The following is a 14,614-nucleotide window of genomic DNA, read 5'->3' on the forward strand; positions in this document are numbered from 1 at the left end:
CAAAAGATGCATTTCAATGTGTGTTTCGATGTACATGTGACTAATAAAGATATCTTATCTTACTACCTCAATGCACAGTCGTAATGAATTGATCTGTATGAAGGGTATGCAAGACAAGTTTTTCTCTGTAGCTGTGACACTTTACTCTCTACCGTTACTGTTTTTACCTGTACTACCTCAATGCACTCTGTACTGACTCAATGTAACTGCACTGTATAATGAATTGACCTGTACGACCAGTTTGCAAGACAAGCTTTTCACTGTACCTCGGTACAAGTGACAATAATAAACCAACACCAATACCCAATGTGACAATAATAAACCAATTCCAAATTACAATCCCATGCGATGATCCATACTGCAAGTTCATCTGCCTTACCTGTCATGCTTCCTACATTGAAGTAAATGCAGCTTAGCCTGTCGGATCTACCTCCCTGTCCTGCCTATAGGACTTGCTTGCTCTAATCTCTATATTTACCTCAAGTTTCTGCAAGACTAGTTTAAACCCACCTAAGTAGCTACAGCAAATCTCCATGCTAAGATCTTGGTCCCCTTCCAGTTCAGGTCTTGTCCAGGTCACCTCTGCCCCAGTAGAGATCCCTGTGGTCCAAGTACCCGAAGCCCTTCCTACTGCACCAGCTCTCCAGCCACACGTTCATCTGCCCTGTCCTCCTATTCCTACCCTCACTTGCACATGGCACTGGGAGTAATCCAGAGATTACAGACTTCCAGGTCCTGCTTTTTAAACTTCTCCCAACTCCATAAAATCTCTTCACAGATCCTCCTCTCCTTTCCTGCTCATGTTGGACCACAAACTCTGGCTGCTCACCCTGCCCTTTCTGGATGTCCTATACCTTCTCCCAGATGTCCTTGACCCCAGCACCAGGGAAGGAACATACTGTACCTCAATACAAGTGACTATAATAAACCAATACCATGCTGAGTCTCGCTCCTGGCCACAGAAACGCCTGTCAGTGCCCACGGCTGGAGAGTCCCCCACCACTAATGCTACCTGGACTCTGCCCCAGCCTGGTGCCGCTGGTCTAGCTGCTGCTGTCACCACCCCACTGAGTATCCACGGTATCCGTGTCTGAGGGGAGCAGCCCCGGGGCACGGCTGCAGCACCGGCCCCTGGCAGTCACCCTCTAACTGGAGCTGTGGGGCCATCGCCTCCCCGTCCATCACTGGGCGCTGCTCGGTGCCCAGCGGCTGCTCCAACCGTCCATGGGTCTGACAGGAGCTGTGGGCGGGCGCTGCCCCCGGGGACCCTGACACTCCATCTGTATACCTCGCCATGTAACCCTATCTCCCCCTCCCCGTCTCTGCCCCTTCCCCTCCCCTCACCCTGTCTCTCCCCCACCTATCTCTCCTTCCCCTCTCCCCCTTCCTCCCTTCCCCTCTTCCCCCCCTCCTCCCTTCCCCATCCCCCTCCCTCCCCCTCTCCCCCTCCGTCCATTCCCCACTCCCCCTCCCCTCCCCAAACCCCCCCTCCCCCCTCCCTCCCCAACCCTCCCCACCCTGCCACCCTCCCTCCCCAACCCTCCCCCCTCCCCACCCTGCCCACCCTCCCTCCCCACCCCTTCCCCCTTCCCACCCCTTCCCCCACCCCCTCCCTCCCCAACCCTCCCCCCTCCCCACCCTGCCCACCCTCCCTCCCCCCTCCCTCCCCACCCCTTCCCCCTCCCCCTTCCCACCCCTTCCCCCACCCCCTCCCTCCCCTCCTCCCCCCTTCCCCCTTCCCCCACCCCCTCCCTCCCCTCCTCCCCCACTTCCCCCACCACTCCCTCCCCTCCCCCCTCCTTCCCCTCTCCCCTCCCTCCCCCCTTCCCTCCCCCCCCTCCCCCTCTCCCCCCTCTCCCTCTCCCCCCCTCCCCCTCTCCCCACCCTCCCCCTCTCCCCCCCTCCCTCCCCCCCCTCCCCCCTCCCTCTCTCTCCCCCCCTCCCTCTCCCCCCCTCCCTCCCCCTCCCTCCCCCTCTCCCCTCCCCCCCTCCCCCTCTCCCCTCCCCCTCCCTCCCCCTCTCCCCTCCCTCTCCCCCTCCCTCTTCCCTCCCCCCCCTCCCCCTCATCCCTTCCCTTCCTCCCCTCTCCCCCCCTCCCTCCCCCTCTCCCCCCCCTCCCCCTCTCCCCCCCCCCTCCCCCTCTCCCCCCCTCCCTCCCCCTCTCCCCCCCTCCCTCCCCCTCTCCCTCCCCCCCTCTCCCTCTCCCTCCCCCCCTCTCCCCTCCCCTCCCTCCCCCCCTCCCCCTCTCCCCCCCTCCCCCCCTCCCTCCCCCTCTCCCCTCCCCCCCTCTCCCCTCCCCCTCTCCCCCCCTCCCTCCCCCTCTCCCCTCCCCCCTCTCCCCTCCCCCTCCCCCCCTCCCTCCCCCTCACCCCTCCCCCCTCCCTCCCCTCCCCCTCTCCCCCTCCCCTCCCTCCCCCTCCCCCCCTCCCTCCCCCTCCCCCCTCTCCCCCTCCCTCCCTCTCCCCCTCCCCCTCCCTCCCCCTCCCCCCTCTCCCCCTCCCTCCCCCTCCCCCCCTCTCCCCCTCCCTCTCCCCCCTCCCTCTCCCCCCTCCCCCTCCCCCCCCTCTCCCCCTCCCCCTCTCCCCCTCCCTCCCTCTCCCCCTCCCCCTCCCTCCCTCTCCCCCTCCCCCTCCCTCCCCCCCTCTCCCCTCCCCCCCTCTCCCCTCCCTCCCCCCCTCTCCCCTCCCCCTCCCTCCCCCCCTCTCCCCTCCCCCTCCCTCCCCCTCCCCCCCTCCCCCTCTCCTCCCCCCCTCCCTCCCCCTCTCCTCTCCCCCCTCTCCCCTCCCCCTCCCTCCCCCCTCCCTCCCTCTCTCCCCTCCCCCTCCCTCCCCCCTCTCCCCTCCCCCCCTCTCCCCTCCCCCCCTCTCCCCCCTCCCTCCTCCCTCTCCCCTCCCCCCCCTCCCCCCCTCCCTCCTCCCCTCTCCCCTCCCCCCCTCTCCCCCCCCTCCCTCCTCCCCCTCCCCCACTCTCCCCTCCCCACCTCTCCCCCCTCCCTCCTCCCCCTCCCCCCCTCCCCCCCCCTCCCCCTCCCTCCTCCCCTCTCCCCTCCCCCCCTCTCCCCCCCTCCCTCCTCCCCCCCCCTCCCCCTCCCCTCTCCCCTCCCCCCCTCCCCCCCCCTCCCCCTCCCCCCCTCCCTCCTCCCCTCCCCTCTCCCCTCCCCCCTCTCCCCCCCTCCCTCCTCCCCCCCCCTCCCCCTCCCCTCTCCCCTCCCCCCCCTCTCCCTCCTCCCTCCCCCTCTCCCTCCCCCTCCCTCTTCCCCCCTCCCTCCTCCCTCTTCCCCCCCTCCCCTCCCCCCTCCCCCCCTCCCCTCCCCCCTCCCTCTTCCCCCCCTCCCCCCTTCCCCCCCTCCCCCCCTCTCCCCTCCCCCTCCCCCCTCCCCCCCTCTCCCCTCCCCCCCTCTCCCCTCCCCCTCTCCCTCCCTCCCCTCCCCCCTCTCCCTCCCCCTCCCCCTCCCCCTCCCCCCTCTCCCCCCCTCCCTCCCCCTCCCCCTCTCCCTCCCCCTCTCCCTCCCCCCTCCCTCCCTCCCCCTCCCCATCCCTCCCTCCCCCCTCCCTCCCTCCCCCTCTCCTCCCCCTCCCTCCCCCCCCCTCTCCCCTCCCTCCCTCCCTCCCCCTCCCCCTCCCTCCCTCCCCTCCCCCCTCCCTCCCCTCTCCATCCCTCCCTCCCCCTCTCCCTCCCTCCCTCCCCCCTCTCCCTCCCTCCCTCCCCCCCTCTCCCCCCTCCCTCCCTCCCTCCCCCCCTCCCTCCTCCCTCCCCCCCCCCTCCCTCCATCCTCCCCCCCCTCTCCCTCCCTCCCTCCCCCCCCTCTCCCTCCCCCCTCCCCCCTCCCTCCCACCCCCCCTCCCCCTCCCCCCCCTCCCTCCCACCCCCCCCCTCTCCCTCCCTCCCTCCCCCCCCCCCTCTCCCTCCCTCCCCCCCCTCCTCCCTCCCCCCCCCTCTCCCTCCCCCTCCCCCTCCTCCCTCCCTCCCCCCCCCTCCCTCCCCCCCTCTCCCTCCCTCCCTCCCCCTCCCTCTCCCTCCCTCCCCCCCTCCCTCCCCTCCCCCTCCCCTCCCTCCCCCCCTCCCTCCCCCCCTCTCCCTCCCCCTCCCCTCTCCTCCCTCCCTCCCTCCCCCTCCCCTCCCCCCTCCCTCCCCCCCTCTCCCCCCTCCCCCCCTCCCCCTCCCTCCCCCTCCCCCCCTCCCCCTCCCCCCCCCTCCCCCTCCCTCTCCCCCTCCCCCCCTCCCCCTCCCTCCCCCTCCCCCTCCCTCCCCCTCCCCCTCCCCCTCCCCCTCCCCACCCCCTCCCCCCCCTCTCCCCCTCCCCCCCTCCCCCCCCCTCCCTCCCCCTCTCCCCCCCTCTCACCCCCCCCTCCCCCTCCCTCCCTCCCCCCTCCCCCTCCCCTCCCTCCCCCCCTCCCCCTCCCTCCCCTCCCCCCTCCCCTCCCTCCCTCCCCCCCTCCCCCTCCCTCCCTCCCTCCCTCCCCCTCTCCCTCTCCCTCTCCCCCTCCCCCTCCCTCTCCCCCTCCCCCCCCTCCCCCTCTCCCTCCCCCCTCCCTCCCCCATCCCTCCCCCTCCCCCTCTCCCCCTCTCCCCCTCCCTCCCCCTCTCTCTGCCCCTCCCCCTCTCCCTACCCCTCCCTCCCCTCTCTCTCCCCCTCTCCCCCTCCCTCTCTCCCTCTCCCCCTCCCCCTCTCCCCCTCCCCCTCCCCCCCTCTCCCTCCCTCCCCCTCCCCCTCTCCCTCTCCCCCTCCCCCTCTCCCTCTCCCTCTCCTCACCTCCCTCCCTCCCTCGGGTTTGAGCGGGATCCGACGGTTGGAAGCCTCCCCCCGCCGTCAACTGTGTGCTAATTGGCTGCTGTTGCGCAGCCAGTAAGGTTCCGCTTTGCTGCGAGGTAGCTGCTATAAGAAGCCGTATCACGTGGTGCCCAGTCTCAGTCCGTGAGGCGGCGGCGCCATGGTGGGTGGGGGCCTGGGGCGGGGGCCCGGGGGGGGCGGCGGGGAGCGGAGCGGCGGCGGCGCGGGGGTGGGGTGGAGCGGTGTTTGGGGAGGGGGCTTCGCTGGCTGGCGGACTCGGCTTTACCCCGGGGTGGCTGCCCGGGCGGTTCGGGTGAGGCGCCGCGGCCTGCTCGGCGTGTGCTGGGGTTTGGGGGGGGGGGGGTGTTCCCGGGTCGTGGGGTGGGGTGTGCGGCCCCCTGACCCTGCTACACGTGTTGTTCGGGTCGGGGGTCCCAGGGTGCGGGGCCCGGGCGGGTTGGGGCGGGGGGTCCCGGGCCGGGTGCTCGGGGCTGGGGCGGGGGGTCCCGGGCCGGGGGTGGGGGGTCCCAGGGTGCGGGTCCCGGGCCGGGGGCGGGGGGTCCCAGGGTGCGGGTCCCGGGCCGGGTGCTCGGGGCTGGGGCGGGGGGTCCCGGGCCGGTGGTGGGGGGTCCCAGGGTGCGGGTCCCGGGCCGGGTGCTCGGGGCTGGGGCGGGGGGTCCCGGGCCGGTGGTGGGGGGTCCCAGGGTGCGGGTCCCGGGCCGGGTGCTCGGGGCTGGGGCGGGGGGTCCCGGGCCGGGGGTGGGGGGTCCCAGGGTGCGGGTCCCGGGCCGGGTGCTCGGGGCTGGGGCGGGGGGTCCCGGGCCGGTGGTGGGGGGTCCCAGGGTGCGGGTCCCGGGCCGGGTGCTCGGGGCTGGGGCGGGGGGTCCCGGGCCGGGTGCTCGGGGCTGGGGTGTGCGGCCCCCTGACCCTGCCTCTCCCTCTCCCCCCAGGTGCTGCTACACGTGCTGTTCGAACACGCCGCCGGCTACGCGCTGCTGGCGGTGAAGGAGGTGGAGGAGATCGGCCTGCTGCTGCCCCAGGTGAGGGCTCCGTCCGTCCCCCGCCGCTGGCGGCCTTCCCCTCCTCGGGCTGGGCTGCCGAGGTCCCGGCCGCAGCCCCCAGGTGTAGGGCCGGGGCTGCAGGCCGCCCTGCCGCCGGCTTTCCCCCGAAACATCGGCTCCTCTCCCCCCGCACACGCTGCCCGACCGCTGGGCTGCTTCGGCTTGTGGCTTCGGCTTCCCGCCCCTTGTCGGCAGCTCCTTCACTCGATGTTGTGGCGGCTTCCACTGAAGACAGCCGCTTATTTTTGTCTCCGCGGCCTCCAAGGACGTCCCTGCTGAATTCCCAGTGCCTTTCTATGTTTGAAGTTTGGTGACCTTGTGCTTTAGGATCCTCAATTCAGCTTTAATATACCAATACTGAAGAATGTCAGATGCTGAATAAAAGCTGTGTGGAACACAGACTTTTGAGCGTTTTGGGATGCTTAAAGTGTCAGAATCAGGTTTATTATCATCACTGATTTGTATGTGGTGACATTTGTTTTGTGGCAGCAGTGCAGACATAAAATTAACTATAAATTACAGAAATAAAAGTGCAGAAAAAACAAGTGTTCATGGACCATTCAGAAATCTGATGGCAGAGGGGACGAAGCTGTTCCTGAAACATTGTGTGGGTCTTCAGGCTCCTGTACATCCTCCCCGATGGTAGTAACGAGAAGAGGGCATGTCCCGGGTGGTGAGGGTCCTTAGTGATGGATGCCGCCTCTTGAAGATGACCTGGATGGTGAGGAGGGTTGTGCCTGTGATGGAGTTGCGTTAATTTAGTTTCCTAGTCCAGCTCCAAGGCTTGGTCTTCATACCTAGTATTTTGTTTGAATTCTGATCCTCCAAGCATGTGGCTGTTGAATTCATAATTCTGTGCATTTGTCTCAGCCAGTAGATCCTTTACTACCTAATTGTTAATCCTGTCTTACTGCACAGTACAAGATCAAAAATATTCCACTGCAGTCATGTGTTTTCCTAAGAAATTCTTGAATCCACTTCTCTTGAATCAAGTCTTCCAGGTGTTGGGGGGGCAAGAGAAGTCCTTTAACTCTGTTTAAAATCAGCTGGCTGATCCCGTTGCCCATTCACCACATCTCTGCCCCTCTTGTGCAAAAGTTAAGGGTGGAGATATCAGGATTTCTCCCAGGGCCACATGCTGATGACTGAAATGGGAAGAGTTAGCAGATGACTTGCTGCAGATAGCAGAAGGGAGGGCTTTGGATTGAGTTTCTGGGATAGTTTCTGCCAGACAGGTGGGGCTATGCTCCCAACGGGCTGGGACCAAGTGGGGTGGGGGCTGTTGTCTGGTGCTTTTGAGGAGGGTTTAAACTAGCCTGGCAGGAAGTTGAAGTGTGATTGAAATGAGCAGCAGAGACCAAGGTGAGCAACAAATAACTTTAAGAAGTTAAAAGGCCAGATTCAATAGTCCATGACATCAATGCACACCATGTCCACAAGGGGATGGGTGAGATGGTAACAGAGGTTGTCATCGGTTGTGGACTAATCTGGGTCACTAAGGATGAACAAATATTTCATGTTTTTTGACATTCAGGAAGGACATAAAAATGGGCAGTGATGCTATTGATGGATAATGTGTGGTGGTTACAGGACCTTGGTTTGACAGTGATGTGGAAATAGAATGGGTTTCAGTGGAATTAAACAACATTGGGAGTTGTTTTGGCCTCCTTTGGGATGGCTGGTAAAAAGGTGCATGCAACACATTACAGTAATCTTAAGGGCTTTAATCTATATAGGCTGGCAAATCACACTTGCACTAATACGTTTGGGATGAGTTTCTGGGTCAGTCTGAGGAATTGGTTAAGGAATGTTCAGCAAGAATTGTTATGGGGCCACTAAGGAAAAGTGACCTTAATGAAAATTTACCTTTTAAAAAGCTGCTGTTCTATCTGAAACCAAGAATTGTTATGTGAATGAGGTATGGACAGATTGGCTGAGACCCTACAATAAAGGATAAAGCAGTGACCCGTGGCAGGTGTTATGAGAAATAACACAGGATTTGCCCCCCTATGGGAGAGTTTTTAACGATACACAAATAGCAGAGGAACTAAAAATGGGAAATGTCAGAGTATGGGAGAATTCAGATTTGAGTGCAACCTTTCAAGGGAAATGCTTCAGGAAAAACTAATGAGCCAGAAAACTGAAATCAAGAGTCTGGTTGATCCAGAGTTCTGGGATGGTTATTGGGATGGAGGATGCTCTGGCTCTTTGCAAATATTTAGATTCTGGAATGGTTCCTGTAGCCTGGTGGGTGCAAATGTGATCCCACTTTAAGGGGGACACAGTGAAAACTGGGAGCTGCCAATCAGTTATTGGAGTTTGATGTATCTGGAGAGAGACCAGTGGATATATTTTATTTTGCTGAAGGCTTTTGATAGGTCACGCATTGGAGATTGAACAGAGTTAAAACGCGTGGAGTTAGGGGGTAACATACTAGTGAGATTTGAAAAGCAAGGAATAAATTCTACCTGGAGTTGGTGGGATCAGTGCTTAGATCATCATCAGTGTAGCTGAGGGGACCAAATGTAACATTTCTAATTTTGCTGTGGCACAGAAGTGGTGAGGGTGTATACTAGCTGAGTGGGTGGCATGGTAGATGGGGTACAGCATGGAGAGATGAGGTTATCCACTTTAGAAAATGAGCAGCAGGTGATGAGGGCACCCGGGTGTCACTGTACAAAGGTCAGAGGTAAGGTGCAGGAGCAGGCAGGAATGGTACATCAGGCTTTATTACACAGCAGTAAAGCACAAGATACCTTTGTATTATACATTGCCGTGGTGCACTGTGCATGCCTTCACTCTCTATTTCTTCCTGTTTCAGGTGGAGGAGTGTGTTGTGTCCATTGGGAAGTTCAACAACATTGTTAAATTGGTGGCATTCTCTCCATTTAAATCTGCACAGAGTGCCCTGGAAAACATCAATGCTGTTTCTGAAGGTGAGTGGTGGGTTTACTCGTGCAGTGAATGCTTGTCCTTGTTGAATGGGAAACTGGTTAACTCGGGTGACTGAGGTCCTGATCTGTGGAAACTAGGACTGGGGACTGGCTGGGTTTCCAACCTTGCACTGTTCAGCACTACCCTTGGTGTGCTTCTAAAATTTGGTGTACTTACAATTTATTCCCAGGTGCGGGGGTTGCTGGTGAGCTTAGTGTTTACTTGTTGCTGAGTGGTAGTGTGGCCACTTCAGGACTGGGTTGGCTGTGAAACGGCATGTCTGGGCTCCGAGACCAGGCTGGAGAAGGGAGGGATGTTGGTGTGCACAGTGGCTGTGTTTGGCAGGGTGCTGCTGTTGTGGTCACCTTTGGCTGCTCTGGAGACATTTAGTCTGGGCTGGGGAGTGTGGGGTGGGCATTGGGCTCAGTGCAATGATGACTCATCTATAAATCTGTCAATCCACTGACCTCCAGTGAAGTGAACAAATGGAGCTGAGCACTGCGATGAGCAGTGTATGTGCCCTACCCAGCTCTGGCTCCTTTCAAACAGCACCTTGTTGCCCCCAGGTATCGTTCACGAGGACATGAGGCTGCTGCTGGAGACAAATATGCCAGCTTCCAGCAAGAAGAGGAAGGTGATACTTGGAGTGGCTGATCAGAAGCTGGGAGCAGCAATCCAAGAGGAGCTCGGCATCCAGTGCCAGACAGGAGGAGTGGTGGCTGAGATCCTTCGGGGTGAGTGACCAGAGAACAATGCTGGGCTGTCGCATTGTTAGATGATGGGGTGGGACTGCCTTCCTGGGTAGTACATGCCCAACCAACCCAGGTAACGGCAAGTTACTGAGCTTGTGGTTTGACCTGGAGGGCTGTGGCATGTCTTCTGTTGGTGTACTTTGTTGGACTCTGTACCTCACCCTTTGCTCACCACTGACTGTTTTGTCCCGGTCTAGGTGTCCGCCTGCACTTCCATTCACTGATCCAGGGCCTGACTGTGCTCTCCGCTGCCAAAGCCCAGCTGGGTCTTGGTCACAGCTACTCTCGGGCCAAGGTGAAGTTCAATGTCAACCGGGTTGACAACATGATCATCCAGTCCATCAGCTTATTGGACCAGCTGGATAAGGACATCAACACCTTCTCCATGAGAGTCAGGTAACTAGGGCCTCCACAGCTGCTGTCTGCTGCTCTTTGACGGTTAATCCTTGTGCTTGGGGGTGTGGTATTGAATTACCTGCACTGTGGGGGAGGGGGGGGTGGCTCCTGAGGTCCTGGATCTCCCTCAAGCTTACCACAGACTCTGCTCTCATTCAGCACTGACTGTACAGGAAGGGGAGACAGACAAAAGTCCCTGTTACACCCCAGCCCTGCTCTTCCTGTGGCCTGGGCTGGATTGTTGTCAGGGAGACAACTGATAACTGGCTCTGGGGGGTGGGGGCTCATGAGGGTTGTTTGTTTTGATGCTGTATCAGGCCTTGGTGACCATCTCCCCCCTCCCTGCAGAGAGTGGTACGGCTACCATTTCCCAGAACTCATCAAGATCGTTGCTGAGAATTACACTTATTGTCGGCTGGCAAAGCTGATCGGGAACCGGAAGGAGCTGTCTGAGGAGAGTCTACCGGCACTGGAGGAGATCGTGATGGACAGCGCCAAGGCCCAGGCCATCCTGGATGCATCCCGCAGCTCCATGGGTCAGTCTGGGTTGTGGCTGTGCTCTGGGGTGGGGAATGTCACTCTGCAGAAGTGGTAAACTCCTCTGCTATTCACTCCCAGCTCTCATTCACCTCCAGGGAGCAGAATGCCTCTATATCCACAGTACTTGGCACCCTCAGCTTCGTGGTTTACCTTGGTTATGGATAGGAAGGGTTTAGAGGGATATGGGACAAATGGGGACTGGCTTAGATCGGAATCTTGGTCAGCATGGGCCAAAGGGCCTGTTTCTGTACTGTACAAGTCTGACCCACATGTGAGATGTGTTCTAACTGGGATAGTAATTTGAAGCATATTACAACCTGGTGTACCTGTACCAGCTGATTTGTCTGCGGTAAAAGACCCAGTGTCCACTGGTGACAGACCTGTGCCTTCTCTTTGACGGTGCTGTGGTGTGTGGTGGTGGACCCAGGTAGACAGTGCAGGTTGGTGCCCTACCTCTGGCCTGCCTGGGTTCACTGTCCTGTGGGTTCCTGGAGCAGTTGCTGGCTGCAGGTTCTGTGGGGGTGTGCAGATGGTCCTAGGAGCCCCAGGCTGCAGTCCCCAGTCTAGTTTCCTGATATTTCTTCCCTTTATTGTTGCCACTGCCTAATGGTGTTGATGTGGATCCGAGGGAAGTCTGACACAAGTGGAGGCTACAGTGACTCCAAAATGTCCACCTCGCTATAACTAACTCTCCTGTTGCAGGAATGGATATCTCCCCCATTGATCTCATTAACATTGAGAGCTTCTCGAACAGAGTGGTGTCTCTCGCTGAATACAGGAAAACGCTCCAGGATTACCTGCGTTCCAAGATGAATCAGGTGGCACCAAACCTGGCCACTCTCATTGGAGAGGTGGTAAGTGTTGGCGTGTGTTGGGTGATCCTTGGTCTCTGCTGTATCAGGTCTGTGTGCAGACCTCGTAGTGGGGCTGGATTCAGGTGCTTGGAATGGGATAGTGCTAGGATGTTCCTGTCAGTCCTCTGGTTGACTGGGGGGGTCTGAGCAAGCTCTGATAGTTGGGGAGGTGTGGGTGGGCAGGTTATAGAGCAGTAGGTCACAGTGGAGAGCTTGTTAGATCTGGTTACAGCAAGCATTGTTGTGGCCCAGTTGTGTCAGTGGTGGTCTGCAGGAACTGTTGGGGTGAATTCCCTGGGCACAGCTGTACTGCTGTTAGGGGGAGTTTGGTCTGGTATTTGCTTGTGGTGGGAGTTAAGACCTGGTTATTTTCTCCCCACAGGTTGGCGCCCGCCTGATCTCCCATGCAGGCAGCCTGACGAATCTGGCCAAGTACCCAGCCTCTACCGTACAGATCCTGGGTGCGGAGAAAGCTTTGTTCAGGTATAACTGCTGGGTGGCTGTAATGATGGCAGGTCACTGGGAGTCAGTGTTGATGCACTGCCAGCAGTGTGTGTGATACCAGACCCCAGGCTCTGAGCAGCCACCGCTTCACTTCATAAAGATGCTGTACAAATATCTAATTGTTAAATGGTGTGGCTTGGAGCTGCGTTCCTCTGATTAGGTATTTGGCTTTTCTGGCACATTCTTCCAGCCTTGTTCTAGTTGTTGTAATCTTTTCATGGTCCTCTACGTGTATTCACTTTTCCCATAACACAGAATCGATGGGCCAAATGGTGTAGGCTGGCACTCTGCATTCGATCAGTCCCTTTCCCTGTAACCTATTCTCTCATGCCCGTCGACTCCATACCCTACTGCAGGTAACTTGCAGTAGCCAATGAGCCTGCTGTTGGGTTGTGAGAGGAAACCAGAGCACCTGGGGAAACCCACTGCTACAGATTGGGCCTGAACGGTCTCTGCTGTGAGGCAGCAGCTCTGCCTGCTGAACTAATTGTTGAAGCATCTTCTGTGGATAATTGCTCCTGCTGGTGGTGGGAATGGGTGAGTGGGGGGTGTTTTAATCTCTGCTTCCATCCTGTTCTGACTCCAGAGCCCTGAAGACCAGGAGCAACACTCCCAAGTATGGCCTGATCTTTCACTCCACCTTCATTGGCAGAGCAGCTGCTAAAAACAAGGGCCGGATCTCACGTTACCTGGCCAACAAGTGCACGATAGCATCCAGAATTGATTGCTTCTCAGGTGAGTGTGGTGGGGTCTGCTCCAGGCAGCTGCAGTGATGCTTCATTTTTCGTCAACCGCATTTCACTGCCGTGAATGTTGACAACTACTTTCTGAGCAGAGCCTGGTGGGGTGTGCAGGGTGGTCCTGGTGCCTATTGTTCCTGGTGTTCTCATCACCCTCTCCTTGTCTAATTGCAGAAATCCCCACCAATGTGTTTGGAGACAAACTGCGAGACCAGGTTGAAGAGCGGCTGGCATTCTATGAGACGGGAGAGGCTCCTCGTAAGAACATCGATGTCATGAAGGAGGCAGCTGCTGAGGTGGGTGTTTGACCTGGCTGCATGTTTTAATGCACCTCTTGGTGCTGGTGACGTGGGCTGTTCGGACCTGATGGAAGTGATGTAAAGTTGACCACCTGATGTTTTCTGGAGGGAAAGACTGATTTAATGAGGCTGATCCAATGGGGTCTGTTTGGTGATGGTGACTGGACCAGGGGAGCTGGTTTCTCCTTTCCCTGGCTCTGACTGGTAGCTGCTTCTGTTTCCAGGCGGCTGAGGTGACAGCACAGCTGAAACGTAAAATGGAAAAGAAAGAGAAGAGGAGGAAGAAGAGGGAGAAACGAGCTCTGGAAGCCGCGGCTGCTGAGAGGGAGCTGGCTGAGGAGGACGAGGAGCCGGCAGAAAAGAGGGTTAAAGTGGAGAATGAGGTAAGGATGTCGGTGAGAGAGTATTCCAGCTGCCTCCCTGCAACATGTACACTCAATGAGGTCCCTTCCTGCAGGTCGGAAATGCGGAGGTGGTGAAGAAGAAGAAGAAGAAGAAGGTGGGGGCGGCGGAGGAGGAACTGGCAGTGGACAATGTGGCAAATGGGATGCAGGAGACCCCTGCCAAGAAAAAGAAGCATCATCGGCAACTGGAGATTGAGACACCCGAGGTCCCTGTGCTGGACAGTAAAAAGAAAAAGAAGAAACTCAAACAGGGTGCCTCGCCCCTGTGAACGGGCAGATTTGTGTCTGGGATTGTCGGCTTGTCCCAGTGCTGGCAGTGGGGTTGTGTGGACCTGGGGCAGGGTTGGTATTGCCAACCTGTTCTCTAGTCCCTGTGGTCAGGGAGGGGGTCCACTCTGCAGTGTTCCTGACCTAGTGCTAATGAGTTTACAGGACTGGTTGGTTGCTTTGCCAGTGCTGTCTGCAGTGACCAACCAGTGTGCCTGACAGCTCCGTCCTTGTCACTGATCCCACCTCTGTGGTGCAGATACCACCCCAAACTCATGTATTTGTCCTCTGTGATGGGTGGGGTGCAGCCTGACATGTCTACTTTGTAAATATGTAAAGATAATAAAGTATGAACCCTTTCAGATTGAGTTCACTGGTGTAAGTTGTGTACGGTTACAGGAAGTGGTATCTGCCAGTGATGCAGGAAGGTTGTGGGGTTAATCCAGGACAGTTCCAAGTGTTCATCCTTCACTGCCTGTCCATCATCAATGCCTCCAACCCAAGGCACAACCTTGGCCACTGAAGGTCGACATGGAATATATATGAGAGGTGTCTACAGTGGGAAGCACAGGTAGAGTGCAGCAGTAAGTGGGAATAAAGGTGTAATCACTTTCATTCTCTGCCCCTGGGAATAGTGAGTTCCCTTCATGATTTTGGATGCCTGTTGAGATCTCCTTGCAAGGTATTCTGTCTGTCCATTCAATCCACATGCCTGCTGCAATTGGGTAAATTGCCTACATGCTCTTGAAGCCATCCTCTGCAAAGGCACGATGCCTGGAAAACTGCAATACTCTCATTGGTACGTAGAGCAATGTTTTAATGGTTTAGTTTCCTTGTACTGCAAGCCCTCTAATAATAGTATGGGTCCTGTGTGCCTACTGCTTTCAATACAAGGCATATACAGCTGTGGTTCTCGTACCCTCTTCACAATCGTTCTTCCATTCCACTGTCTCATTGATCTATTACAAGCCTCAGTTCAATGTTGGCATTGATGTTTGGAATCTTGGGTTACTGGAAGTCTTATCGGGGGCAATAATTAGCATTAGCATATTTGTGAATTGTGCTGTACACACCCAAATAAAGTATCGGTGC

At 58.6% G+C, this 14,614-nt stretch overlaps 3 protein-coding genes and 2 non-coding genes across 8 annotated transcripts in view; 4 read left to right on the plus strand and 1 right to left on the minus strand.

The window, feature by feature from the left end:
- Positions 1-4,771, minus strand: part of LOC127567460 (disintegrin and metalloproteinase domain-containing protein 12-like) — a 182,625-nt gene extending 177,854 nt beyond the window's left edge. Inside the window, exon 1 of the mRNA XM_052010401.1 lies at positions 4,754-4,771. The gene's annotated coding sequence lies outside the window, so the exon portion shown is untranslated. The remainder of the gene's footprint in view (positions 1-4,753) is intronic.
- Positions 1-14,614, plus strand: part of LOC127567459 (uncharacterized) — a 453,787-nt gene that overhangs the window by 277,027 nt on the left and 162,146 nt on the right. The gene's annotated exons all lie outside the window — the stretch shown is intronic.
- nop56 (NOP56 ribonucleoprotein homolog) lies at positions 4,876-13,884 on the plus strand. Its single transcript, XM_052010404.1, has 12 exons — positions 4,876-4,934; positions 5,722-5,811; positions 8,654-8,768; positions 9,333-9,500; positions 9,716-9,914; positions 10,263-10,450; positions 11,157-11,308; positions 11,691-11,791; positions 12,399-12,547; positions 12,727-12,848; positions 13,076-13,234; positions 13,309-13,884. Exons 1-12 carry the CDS (start codon positions 4,932-4,934, stop codon positions 13,522-13,524), a joined length of 1,662 nt encoding a protein of 553 aa, XP_051866364.1. The 5' UTR covers positions 4,876-4,931; the 3' UTR covers positions 13,525-13,884.
- Positions 10,034-10,172, plus strand: LOC127567595 (small nucleolar RNA SNORA51). The gene has a single exon (XR_007955933.1). It is a non-coding gene; the product is annotated as a small nucleolar RNA SNORA51 (small nucleolar RNA).
- On the plus strand, positions 12,920-12,987 carry LOC127567592 (small nucleolar RNA SNORD57). The gene has a single exon (XR_007955930.1). It is a non-coding gene; the product is annotated as a small nucleolar RNA SNORD57 (small nucleolar RNA).

This window comes from Pristis pectinata, chromosome 2, assembly GCF_009764475.1.
Source record: "Pristis pectinata isolate sPriPec2 chromosome 2, sPriPec2.1.pri, whole genome shotgun sequence".
NCBI classification, from domain to species: Eukaryota; Metazoa; Chordata; class Chondrichthyes; order Rhinopristiformes; family Pristidae; genus Pristis; species Pristis pectinata.

Coding starts and splice junctions, on each gene's coding strand:
- nop56 (XM_052010404.1), top strand. Junction 8,769..9,332: donor CATCAATGCTGTTTCTGAAG/GTGAGTGGTGGG, acceptor TGTTGCCCCCAG/GTATCGTTCACGAGGACATG. Junction 11,792..12,398: donor GCGGAGAAAGCTTTGTTCAG/GTATAACTGCTG, acceptor TTCTGACTCCAG/AGCCCTGAAGACCAGGAGCA.